This window comes from Vicugna pacos, chromosome X, assembly GCF_048564905.1.
Source record: "Vicugna pacos chromosome X, VicPac4, whole genome shotgun sequence".
Lineage (NCBI taxonomy): Eukaryota > Metazoa > Chordata > Mammalia > Artiodactyla > Camelidae > Vicugna > Vicugna pacos.
Window position 1 is genome coordinate 93,744,279 of NC_133023.1, and position 13,731 is coordinate 93,758,009.

Here is a 13,731-nt window from a genome sequence, read left to right on the forward strand (position 1 = left end):
AAACAGAAGTCTCTGTGTGTGTGTATGTTTTGGAGTAGTCTTATTTGCAAAGTCTTGGACAATGACAACATACACTCATACTTTTAATCAAGAGAGTTCTTAAAGTCTTTGGCAGTTTTTAAAAAAATCCCCAGATGTTGGCAAAACACATTTTAAGACATGTCACATACAAAAGCCTGGAAAATATCATCCACACCCAGGACCTCCAGCTTGAGCCGATATGCTGATGAGCCCCAACTATGCTTCTCCTGAACTCAAGAGGAATATATACACTCTTTCCCAGTGATCTCATCTATTCCCAGTTTTCAATTACCATCTATATGCTTCTAATGTCCATGCATGTATCTCCAGCCCTGATTGCTCTGTCTTCTATGATCCAAAATACAACCTCAACTACTTACCAGACATTTCTGCCTCAATGATTAAAGGACATCTCAAACTCAACCTGTTCAAAAATCAAACTCATTGTTCACCCCTCAAAAATATGTTTCTCCTATGTTTCACTCATTTATTCAACAAACACTTACTAAGAACCTATTATCTGCCATGCCCCACCACCCAGCAAAACTAGAAGTTCTAGACTCTCCCTTCTGTCCTCATATCCAGTCACCAAGTCATGTCTACTCTATCTCCTATATTCTCTCAACTTTACCTTTTATTCTCCTATTTACTGCTTGCATTTTCACCTGCCTTATTAAAATTCCCTGCTACCACTCACTCTCCAGTCATCCTCCATCCTGAATAATATTTCCTCTTCTTCAAATGTTTTCATGGTTCTTCATCATCCTTGGATACAGTCCAACAAAACTCCTCAGCATTTCCTATCTACTTTTCTAGTTTATCTTTCCTCCACTTTCCCTACATCTGTACTTCAAACAGTCCAAAGTATTCCAATCCAACAAATGTGTCATTTTGTCTCATAACCCTGTACCTTTGCACAGACCTTACGTGACAGCCCACTTTCGGCAACTAGGCACCCCTTCTCCATAGCTCAGCAGCACCCAGATCCCCATATAGCACCCAGCTCTATGGCAGCTCTCATTATGTTGTCTTGACATCTACAGTTTTCCTTACTGGATTCCTTCCTAAGCAGTGATTTTATCTTATTTATCAGCTCCTGGTACAGAATCTGTGGTCAATAAATGCTGGTTGAAGTAAAGACTAAATGAAAAACTTTTAAATTTTTATGCAGAGATACCATGTAAAGTTCCTTATCAGTAGGTTCCTTTTCTGAGAATTTCCATCTGTTTTCCAAAACATTTAAGTGTGGCTCTCAATACAGTCACTCCATAAAACCTAACTTGAAAAGTACCTCTTGGGTCACAGGCTCACTTCCATGGAGCTCAACACACAATGCAGCCAGTGCTAGAAGCAGTTCTCCAAAATGAGCCAAATTCACAGTATGCGTTAACCACCGCTAATTGAACAAGGGTCACATCTCTGTGCTTAGGGAAGTGATGGGACTTGAGAAATGAGCAGGAGCTCTGTGAAATCAATGACAACTAGCTCTGTGACAATTTGGGGCCAATCCAACTCAGAATGGTTTACTCAAGCTCTGAAAAGCTGTGCCCCCTTGTTCTTCCCAGTGTAGATTACGCTTATCCTCTAGATGATGAAGGGTGTACCCTTTGAGGAGTTGTAGGAATATTATATGTGTGCATGTATGTGTGTACAAATGTGTGTGTGTGTGTGTTGGAACCAAGCAGATCTGTGGAGTTCAGAACCTGAACCTGCAGACACACTACGAGTGGCTGCATTGTTTGTCCATAAGCTATATAAAAGCAAGGCTTTCACGACACAAATGTAAGGGATGATTGTGAAAGACCGCCCACTGCTAAGAGTAACAATTAGCGATTTTCAAACAGTTTAAATAGCACATAATTATTAACTGTTGCTATCAAAATAATATAAATATATATTTATACATATATAATCTATGAGTATCTATATATAAAACATATGCAAACACCACATTTAGATAAGGCTGCAGCTAAAAGTGACTTGTCACTTGTCTCTCGACTTGTCACTTTCTCTTCAAACTTCAGTTTTGAAAGAGGGGCAACAAGGCTCCCAGGGCCACAGAGAATAGAAAAATATGCTTCAGCTTCACCAACCCCCTTCCTCAGTCTCTGTGCTGATCAACTTAGACAATGATGCACTCAGAGAATCTGTCGTTCCCTAGGTGGATACCATCCTAGGATCTCATTTGACAGTGATCAAGCCCTCTAGACTATGTCTTCACTTACTTATTCTTACATTCACTCCAACCTTTATTATTTACTCTGTACAAGGCACTGTAGTCACCACTCTAGAGGAGACCATGACAGTCAAACATGGCTCCTCCATTCAATGAGCAAAGGGTCTGGCAGAGGCTATGAATAAACTATGTACTTCAAAACATGCATACTAACTGAGAAGTACAGATAAGGTATTTCTGGGAACCAAACGCAATTGGGGCATATCTCTGCGGCATCTCTGCACGCATGAAAATTTCCATATCCAAACGTTTTCCAATCCTTTCAGCCTGTTACAGGCCAGTTAACTTTCTGATCTATACCAGAGTGTGGGCTTTTAATTTCCTCCCTGTATCTCTTCCTCTCTTCACCATGTTTCCCTCAGCTTCAGTCATCCAAATCAAAATTTGACAGAAAGCAATGGAGAAAAAGAAATTTTAAATTTAAAAAATTTTTTTAAATTAAAAAAAAAAGCAACGGAGAATCCCAGGACACCACGATACATACTGTACGTACCAGAATGCAGAGTTTTGGAGAGAGGGAGCAGAACCATTATTAAGGAGGAAACTATGCAAATAGAATTTTAACATTATTTTCAAATGAACGTATCCCTTTCCTTTTTCCCCTTTCCTACTTGGGCCTCTATCTGAAAGAACTCCCGACGGATCATCCTTAGCCAACTAATGGAGTTTTCTCAGCTGACTTTAAAAGTATGCCTTAATGCATACAGAAATTAAGAGGACTCTCTTAAGGCCCTTTATACTAATCCAATAAAATTTCCATGGTTGAAAATCCACTTTGGATTATGTCCTTTTAAATGTACATTTATGAAGCTTGATGTTATAGGTAAGAAACACCAAACACCGAGGAAAAACTTACATATATTTAATGTATGTTTCTGTAACTGACACCAGTTGCATTATTTTCACACTAAATACCACAGATCTGTAAAGTGAAGATAAATATATGCATTTATGTATATGTGGACATATTTAATTTATTTTTAAACTATTTAGAATAGCCCTGTAAACAAGCACAAACTGCTTACTTACCTCTTGTAGGATCTGGGTAATCTACCTCTTCCAAGGAGTTACAGTACAGACAAATGAATTAAACGAGTGTCCGTTATCACTTACCTATAGGCAACAAGTGGGTTTTTGACCTGAAAAGGCAGTTACCTTTTTAGAAACCCTAGTATATTAGTAAAAATGAATCAACTACTTAAATATTGGTTTTATGGAAATTTTATGTTTACAGTACATTTGTAATTCCATTCATTCATTTAGCCTACAAATATTTATTGAGTACCTATTATTTGTGCTATGCACTGTGCTAGACACTGGGGATACAAAGATAAATAAGATACAGCCCCTATAACCTTGAGGAGATCACAGTCTAGTAGAGAGATACAGATAATTATGAACATGGACCTTAAAGATACTATAATCGGGATTTCTAATTTTCCAATAATAAACTTCTTTTCAAAAGGCAGACTCAAAAAGGCCAATTAAAATTCTACTCTAAAGTTCTGCTGGATTTACAAGGACTAAATACATGCTTCATTGTGGAAATTTTTAAACATACAGAATACTTTCAAAATCATCACTTCTGATCAACTTTCAGGTGGATGGATTGGAATACAGTGGGTGGAGGTTTCATTTATAATGGCTTTGACTTTCCTGTCCCTTTTTACTGCCACTTTCACTTGTATTTTATCTCTCTTCCTATCAATTATTTATCAATATAAGCCTATTAAGTATACTTCAAAGAGCTTAGTAGATTTACTAACCTAGCATATAAATACAATTTCAGCTACTAGGCGTAATTAACTGTTCGGAACATTAGCAATGCATTTTGGTCTTAACATTGACTCCTTTTTACTCACGAGGAAAAATACAAACTCTCAAATAAGGCTTTATCCAGCTACACACAAAGAGAGGCAAAAGTGAAAATGCCTTCCTTGATAATCAATCTGGATTCATTTTTGTTTAAAAATGGCAAACAAGTATTTCTAATAATTAGCACTTGTATAATTGATATTTAATTGGCCCAATGTGAAGAACAGAACTAAATCTTTACTTTGTATATTCAACAAGGTATCGGAGTGAGACTAGAACATTCCAGAGGGCGCTTTCCCCTCACACACAGCATTTCCAAATGCACCTTTTCTCTGCTGATGTGCCCACCTTCACGCTGCTTTGTGAATCACACTCTTCCGGTCATTACATCTCAGAAGGTAAATTCCCATTACCTTATGCTGGCTCTAAAGCCAGTCTGAGGCCCATGACACGGATTCTATTTTCTGATGCTCATTTCTTAATGGAGCGCTAGGGATCCTGTTTCAAGCCTGACAATTTGCTAAATATGGGCAGAGTGGGGGGTTTTTCTGCCCACACTTCCCATTAGACCCTCGATTACCAAAAATATTGAACCCGCTTACACGCTCAGCCAGGGCCGAATACATGTGGGCTCCCTGGTGTGGTCTCTGGAATTGAGCCTGTGCACAAATTCTGATCCCAGTTTACAGAAACCTGTGAGGTACTTCAACAGGTCCATGCAAGTGTTATAGCTCAACTCCCAAATACGGTAATGTCAACATTAGTGAGAAAGGTCTAGCTGACATTAAATCAAAGAGCGTTTGATCTAAGAGATGTCTTACAATTTACGTGCTATAATAATTGTTGATCTTTAATGATACTAAGCCAGTCATAACAATGTTGCTAATTTCAATTTGTTCTCTGGGTACTCAACGTTAATAAGCCCTGCCTGATGGTAAGAGTCGCCAGCTAACTGAGGTAAGCCTGAAGCAGTCTCCAGTCAAAATACACGTAGCCTGAAAAGTTTGTCCACATGCCCCAATAATGTGCCATAAAAATTTGGACTTAGGCTTTTAAAATAACTAAGATGACATACAGCTTAAGAAAGCATTCGGGAGTTTCATAGAGAATGTATCATGATCTAGAAATTCTATTCTCATCAATTATTTACTAAACGTTCTATGGTACTCTCAGCATTGTGCTCAACACTGCATCAAATGCAGAGCTTTCCCTTTAAGGAGCTTATAATCTAAAACATACAAATAACCATATGCAGAAAAAAGCTAGAGATCAGAGTAAAAGGAAGCATTCACAAAAATGTACAAATTCAGCATGCCAGAACTTTTCAGTTGAGCAATATGATCCCCAGTGAAATTCTTTCCAAATGATGTATCGTGTGCACAAGTTATAAGTGATTATCTTCAATTTTCTTAGAAATGAGTAATAAGATACCTCTTAAGACCCATGCTTTTGTGTATGCATCAAACACTAAAGTTGGCGGGGTCCTATTGATAGCTGCCATTTAAGGAGAAAACATATTTTCTGTCTCGTCTCATAGCAGACAAATCCAGACCTCTTTTCTCCCAGGTTGGTAATAAGCAGCCTTTTTCTAGGCTACAGTGAACAGCAAACATTGCAACTCCAAAGATGGAAGCAGCAGAATGCTCAAAAATATTGCATCAAAATATTGGATACAACCTACCAGCCCATAAGAAAAAACCACATTGCAAAACTGACACCATCTGTGTCATCTAGCATTCATCAAAATCTTCTTATGCCTGTATTTCCTAATGCTTACAAACAATTTGCTCCAAGAATTAAGAAAACTCTTTTTAAGATGGCGGCCCTATTAAGCGACTTCTCCCTATCTCCCACTTCATCTCTTCAGTTTTTTTCCCTTGCCCAGGCTGGCTATTGTGACCATTTCAGCCAATTTCCTGGAGGTATTTTCTAGCCCTTTTCACCCTATTTAATCCTACAAGTTTCCTGAGAAGCCTGTTTACTTGTATGCTCCCCCACTAGGCTGTGAGTGCCTTGACAAAAGGAAAGACGTCTGTCTCCTCTTGGCATCCCCTGCACCTAGCACAGAGCTGCCAAGGAGCAGGCTGTCTGAGGTTCCTTTCAGGCCAAGGTGCTCCACCGACCATCAGCCATCTCCTCAACCAGACTGATGCTTCCCGCTAGGGACATCTCAGTACCAAGCATCAGAATTAACGTAAGAAATATATTCAGACCACATTTGAGAGTTCTCCGAACCATTCCAAGTTAGCACGTGATAATACAACTTTTTCAAAGTTTTAACCAATCACCTGCCCACCCAAATGTCCAATGCAATCTCCAAGGAGAGAAAACCCTCCTACACCTCACTTTCTCTTCTCTGTCCCAACTTTCGGACTGCTAACTGCTTCACACTAATTGGGGAACCACAGCTGGCAACCCAGATGAGGTTGCTAATTCTCATACTTAAAAAACGACAACAAATGCCCAAATACCAAACTCTCTCTCTTTTTTAGAGAACGTTGATTTTTATTTGCATGTTGTTTCATCTATTTTGAGAAACTCCAAGTCGATTTTGGCTCTTCAAGGCTGCCTTTTACCCATACGGGCATTTGGCCTTCTGGATTGGTTCTCGCACTTTCCAAGGCCCTCTAAGGCAAGATTCCTCAATCTTTGGGGAGTTGCAACACTACCACGGTTTGTTTGATTTTTCTCATTCCCATCCGTCCCCTTCACCACCACCCCCCCACAAATGTGGTGTATGGCATTCATAAAGTGAATTACACTTGATTTTTGTTTAGAGGAATTTTTTTTCAGACTTCTGTAACATTCCCTTGAGACAATTGGAAACATCATTGTCTGATTACTAGCTCACTTTCCTTGCCTAAAATTGTATCCATTCTTGATTGCGCCTGTGGGTAGGTTAAGCAAAACAAAATAAACATCTAGACTTATGAGCTCATTGGCTTTTTTTCTGAATTTTTCTAAATTAAATAAGGGCAAAAGAGCTACACTGAAAGTCAGTTATATGGATTTTTCTGCCAAATGCTAACTCTGTGTGCCTGGTTTCCATCTGTGGTGCTTTCCAAGTTACAAATCCTTAAAAAAAAAAAGAGTGGGGTATGAAAAGATCTATGGATTTGTGGGACATGCTATTTAGAATTGCTATCCTGTGCCTTTGAACACTAAAAGAAACGGGAACATGAGATTGTAAGGCTTTAGATCAGCTTTGTGGAAGTCTAGTGTAGTCCTTCAGCACCAGTGATTTATTTTTTAGGCTGGCTGATTTCAAATGCCATTTAGTCTCATCCATATTAGCATAAGAAATGTACCTTATCCACTCTAACCCAATTCTGCTAATGGCCGAAGTTAGCAGTCAATCCCAAATGCTCCCCCTAAGTGAGACAGGACATTCTTGAGGATTTCTCCTTATTGTGACCAAATCTCATTTTATCTGGGACAAAGAAAGCTTTAATTCAGTTAAATACAGTGGAGTGGGTGAACCGAACATGGCTTAAAATATAGATAGGGGGAAAAAAAGTCAAGCGGTCATCATGATGGTTTAGAACTATCAAATCATTTGCAGCTCTCTTTCAATTTCCAACTACTGAATGACAGCAGCAAATTATACATTTATTCATTTTGAAATTATGCACTTGCCATTGTAGTTAGTCGGCCATTATCGTCTCTTCTCTGAAATACTGATGAGCTCTTTCCACACATGGACATTAGGATTTTCACCATAGTTTCCATATCTACAGTAACCATATTTGCTCAGCTAAAATTCAGGACACATGGTTTCATGCCAGGACTGAGTATTGGAAATCTGCCCTGCCGCAGAAAATCCAGGATATATGGTAGCTGTATGGGTATCACCATATTTGAAGTTTGGCTTTGCTCCAGGGCGAGTCAGAACAGTAGAAGGTGCTCAACACGGCATATGTTTGTTAAATAGAAGTCAAGTAGGGCATGTTGGGTTTATATGGTAAAGACTCTTGGAACATGTTTTTTTCCTATAGAGTTTGGGAAATATTTGAGGAAAATGAAAAATCTCCATTATGAGTCCCTGTTCTCTATATGTAGTATGGCTGTCCTTAGGCCAGGAGTAAGGGAGCTTGGAAGGAGGGAGCCCAGGCCAACTCTCATACACACAGTGTGTGGGCCCTCCCAACACTTTTATACAGATGCTGCAAAGAGGCAGGCAGCCAGAGAGCTGGGGGAGGGCGAGGGAGGGTGAGCGTCTGCATGAGTCTGCGTAGAGGGGGGTTGCTAAATGAATATCCGCGCACTCCCTCTGGTCTTTTTTTCTTCTAAGCACAGTCTTTACTCCTTGGCTTCAACTCCGCCAAATGTGGCCCCAGCCCTAACCCTGGACCCATTCATCTTGTGGGGGCTCATCCTGTGAGGACCAATTTTTACATTATCAACAAAAGCATGTTCCCTGGCCTTAGCACTCTAATTACCGTGGCACTTAGAGGGGAGAGAGATCCGCCTGTTGTTTCAGCTCTGTGGAACTGATTCATAGGTTGCCCCTTACAGCTCCTGCACACGCCCACGTGGTACGTTATTAACACTTAACAGTGGAAGAGGTAGTTCTACCCTCCCTTAGAGCGAAACCCTGCCAAGCAATATTTAACATATGCGCAACTGCATTTCAGTCACCAAAAAGGGTGACCAATTACCTTTGCAACTAAACAGCAGGCTCGCTCGGCTCTTTTCATCCACCTAAAGAAAAGGCTGAGGGCGCGCTGGCTGCCTAGGTAACCTCCCTAGGTGAACGCTGGCTGGCAGCGCCCACAGGGCGCGCATCGCATTCACAACTTGGTCCAACCATCAGGCCCGCCTCCCTGACTTGTTGAGAGCCACGAGCCAAGTTTTGGCGAGGGCTGCTCCCCGAACCCTCGGAAGCGCGGGACGCGCCCGGCGCTGGATGCCTGGGTCGCGAAGAGACCCTGGAGGCCACAAACGTCTTACGTTTTGTGAGTACAACCAGCCGTTTCTCAGAGCGCACCTCTGATAAATTAACCTGTTTGAAGCCGACTCTTCTTGCCCGCATTGTCAGTGTAGCAACTTGTCCTAATTGGATTCTAAGGCAGGCTTTCAGGAGTCCAACCGCGGGACAGTCAATCACACAAGGCCATTAATATTCATCTGTTGACAGCGGCAGCCCTCAGCGAAGGTTAAAATATGCCCTTACAACACGATCTGATTGTGCAGAACAAAAGGCAAGCGTTCAGAAACTTTCCTCCACCTAAAATCATCTCCCCTTCAGGGTCCAGCCTGTCAAGAAGGCAGATGAATTTGAGAAGGGGAGGAGTTAAATCATCTTTGGGCTCCTGTTCCCCGGGCCAGCGGCACGCTTTTGGAAGCGATTTTGCCCGCCTAGAGGAGGGACGCTGTTTTGAAGGAAAAGGCTCAGTCGTCCTCATTTGGGGGACCCTCCTACTCAAAAGTTTCCCTCGGCGTGTCTTTACCTGCCACTGCGGGATTCGGAGATCTGTCCTCAACTTTGCCTGCACTTGGGCCGCGAGCCTCGGGAACCCAGGCTGCGGAAAGGAGGGTGGGTGTGAGGGCAGGTTGGGGAAAGAATGGCCCGAGTCGCGGTCCAGCTGAGGCTGAGATTCTGACACGTAGGTGCAAGTGAGGGTGGCAAATTCCAGAGGCACCAGCTCGGATGTGGGGCGCCAGGTCGCCGAGGCCGGCAGAACCAGCTCCAACCTTCCCGCCCTCCCCCCAAAAATGGGCGCTCGCGAGAAGGCCATGCCGGCCGTTCCTCCCACTTGCACCTTCGCTGACAGCCTAGCGAGCCCGGGGGATGCGGACGCGGTCCACACACACCCTCCTTCCCTCCCTCGGGAGACCTGGCAGGGCCCGGGCCCGGCGACCACTCACAGGTGCCCAGCGGCAGGGCGCACGACCGCCGCCCCGCGGGGCTAGGGCGCCCGGAGGACGGCCACCATGCGTCCCTTGGCTCTCCGCCGGGCGCGGGGAACGCACGAGGGACGACTCCTCACCTGGCACAGGGGTTTCAGGCACCCACTTGAGTCCGGGCTGCAGTCTCTGGAAGAAGGAGCGGACCTGGTGACAGGTGGCGTCTGGCGGCGGCGGCGGGGGCTGCGCCCGTCCGGGGCAGTCCAAGCTGAGCAGCATCGCCACCACCAAGCACGCGGTGAGCACGGTCCCTGCCATCCTGCTTCGCGGGGAGCGAGGAGAGCGCGGGAGAGTGGCAGCGGGGGCGAGAGCGGTCCCAGGACTCGGCAAGCCTGGCAGTGGCCCTGAGGAGCAGGAGACGTGCCGCTACCCAGCCGCTGCAAAAGTTTCCTCGCAGCTACCTGGGCGCTGGGCGAGGGCGGGAACGGCTCGGCGGCTCGGGCGGGGCGGGGCTGACCGGGGCGGGGCGGGGCGAGGAGGGACCAGGGCGGGGCGGGGCGAGGCGAGGCGATCGGCGCTGCCGGGGGGCGGCGGCGACCCCGCGGCGAGCCTGCGGGCGCGGGGCTGCGGGGACTGCTGGGGCACCGCGGCGAGGGGACCCGGCGTGGGCGGCGCGAGAGAAGGACGCGGAGCGCGTGCGGTGGCTCCTGGCGGCCCAGCCCAGCTGCCCGCTCGCCGCCGCTCTACACTGGGCGCTCTGGCATAACTACTGCAGAGGGGCTGCAGGCTCGGGCGCGCTGATTGGCTTCCCAGCAGCCGTCCCCTCTGACTGGCTCTGGGAGAAGTTCCCCAGCCTCACTCCTCCTTCCCGCCGCTCATTGGCCTACAGCCGGGAGGGCTTTTCCCTTGAGGATTTTTGCAACCTCTCCATCCTTCCTTGGGGTACGTGGGGTTCCCTGACTTAGATACCCCTCTCTGCTTCGCCACAGTCTTCCTCCCAGCCGAGTCCAGCTTGTCTCTGGCCATCAGTGCCACACAGTCTTCCTCCTCCGTGCAAAATCCACCCCTTCTTACTGCTCTCCAGGGGGTTCCCTCGAACCGTTTTCCCTATGCAGCTCTGGCCTGGTTCAAAAACCCGACCCACAAATAGTCACATTCAGGGGCAGCTGCTGACCGCGGTGGTGGTGGTGGTGGTGGGGAGCTTCACAGCCTGTCTCATCTTTGAATACCGTACCTAAAAAGTCTGACAGCCCGTGGGGCTTACTAGGTTTAATTTACTAGAACCTCACAAAGTCAGAGAAGGCATCCGATCCCAGGATGTTAAAAGAATCTGCCTCGTGTAAGATGGCCCCTGGTGACCCTTCATGAAGCAAAGCATAAGCGGTGACAACAAGATGACCTGGGGCTTAAAGCCAGCCTAACTTGTTAGAAAATCATTTCACACAGCAAATTCATTGAGCCAGAGCTAACCTGTTTGTGAGATCTCCTAGACCCAAATCCCCACCTCTCCTGCTTAAATTTCACCATTTGAAATCCGGTTCTTTGAAAATCAAATACCTCTCAGAGGAGGAATGCACTTAGTCATTACCCATATGCTCTAAGTAGAGATCTTTAATACCCATATTCTTTTTGGTGACTCCCACACACACCTCAGCATAATGTCTGGCACATAGTAGGAACTCAATGAGTATTTGTATCATGAAATGATTTAACATCTCAGTGTGAATTAGTTTATCATCTGATCGTGTTTTCTCTGATCCACGTAAAAGCAGGTATAGATAAAGAAAGGAAAGGGAGAGTCTCCACCCCAGGAATTCTCCAGTGAGTGCCAGGCCAGGGGAGAGGAGGTGGTGTGCCAAACGTGTGGGCTGAGAAGAGAGGCAAAGGAAGGGTAGGTTGCTGAGGAGGTCGTGCATTCATTCAACAACAAATATTTGAACTGCTGCTACGTGCCAGACACTGAGATACAAACACACAATGGGACACAAAGATTAACCTGTGGTACCTGACCTCAAAGCGCAACAGGTCTTGTGGGGAAGACAACCAAACAGAAAATGTTAACATAGCATGTGGTAAGCACTAAGATAAAGGCAAATGCAAAGTTCTAAGGGGTGAGAAGGTAAGTCACTGAAAGCCTCCCAGAGGAGGTGATGCTCTAAACTCAGCCTTGAAAAACCAGTAGGAGTGAAGGTGAGGAAAGAAGATATGGGGAAGGGTGCCAAGGGAAAAGCAGCAGCATGAACAAAGACTGCGACGAGAGAGCCTGGCATTGCCCAGTTGAAGGGCGGGAGGTGCAAGGGGATGGTTTCAGGGAGTTAGAGGAGCTAAAGCAGCAGAGGGTCAGATTATGCAGAGTCCCAAAACCATGCAAAAGAACCTGGGGAACGACTTAAGGAAACTTTAAGCAGAGGGGTGACATGATCCTATCTGCCTTATGAAAAGATCTCTCCAGCAACATCGTGCAGAATGGCTTGGAGAAGGAACAAGATTGGAAGCAAGTTAAGAGACTGTGAAAATGATCCAGACAAGAAATGATAAACTCCTGTGGCACAAGAGGTTTGGAAAGGGAAAAAAACTACTGGGATATTTAGGAGATAGAACTGAAAAATCACCTAGTGGATGTGGGGGTTGGGAGAGAAGGAATCAAGGACGGAGGGCTCATTCATTCTTTTTTCAACAAACACTTGAGTGCCGCCTATGTATCTGGCATTCTTCTCCTACTTCATAATTTTGCCTGGGGCTAGGCCTGCGCCTGCATTGAACATTTGACAAATGACATATCCACTTTAAAAGAAACACCAATTAAGAGTCATAATTTGGCTGGTGAGTTTGATATGTTCCACCTGTGGAGCCCTGTGACCAAAGGGCAGATTGGAAGGCAAGCATTGATTGAATTTCATGACCTCGCAGAGGAAGACATGACCTCCCATAAATTCATGATCTTCCAGAGCTCATGCAACTAACTACAAAGGCAACAGTTGTTTTCAACTACTGGGTATTGAGTACCTTGAAAAGAGGAACTGCGACCTATTTTTAATATATTCTTTTATATCTAATACACTTTGTATGAGGCAGGGCAGTGCTTCCCAAAGTGAAATGGGTGAATCCCTGGTGGTATGTGAGCCAGTGAAGTTTTTGGTTTTTATTTTAATAAATATTTGTCTTAATGTGGATCAGAAATATGTGCATATAGTAGTACATCCAACCCATGATTTCATTAGGACAAAGCTAAGTAGCGAGTGCTGTGATAAATTTATTTCACTAAAAGAAATAAATTTAAAGAAAACTATTAACTAGTATTGGGAATATGAGGATGTTAGCAAAATGTGTGGGGCGGTATGGGCATGACTAGGATTTGGATGAGGTCATAAGCAAACTGACCCTGAAGTTTTGGCAAATATTTCTTTGGCCTTAAAGCTTCTGCTCCTCCTCTGAACAGCTACTTGAAGGCTTTAAGGTGACCTAAGGTAGGAGTTAACAAAACTCACTAGGCTTAAGGAGTGGTTGCATTTTTAGAAGTGACTCTCAAAGACTTTTCAGCCTTCTAGCCCGCTAGCTATGACTCTAATAGTGGAATTTCAGGCACCGGAATAGGCACCGAGGAATAGGCTTTTGGTCAGGAAAGCAGGCAGGAACACTATAGACAGCTGTCCATCCTGCCTAGCCAGTGACGTGCAATTTTACTGATGAAATCCAGCTCCTTTACCAAAGTGTCAAATCTGTTACTTTCTATGCTATAGACTGCCTTGGTGGCTGACTGTGAATTAAAGTTGGGTTGTCTTTTTCTCTTTTACATAAACAACCGTCTTACT

At 44.5% G+C, this 13,731-nt stretch overlaps 1 protein-coding gene across 2 annotated transcripts in view; it reads right to left on the reverse strand.

Moving 5' to 3' along the window:
- The window catches only part of GPC3 (glypican 3), a 371,189-nt gene extending 360,771 nt beyond the window's left edge, over positions 1-10,418 (reverse strand). The window contains exons 1-2 of one of the 2 annotated variants that reach the window (XM_015249283.3): positions 10,063-10,418; positions 9,523-9,594 (exon numbers count right to left, since the gene is read on the reverse strand). In XM_015249283.3, the coding sequence (XP_015104769.1) occupies positions 9,523-9,594; positions 10,063-10,237 (247 nt within the window). In that variant the 5' untranslated portion in view covers positions 10,238-10,418. The remainder of the gene's footprint in view (positions 1-9,522; positions 9,595-10,062) is intronic. The other variant, XM_006215969.2, reaches the window with a different exon arrangement.
- Positions 10,419-13,731: the final 3,313 nt, after the last annotated feature.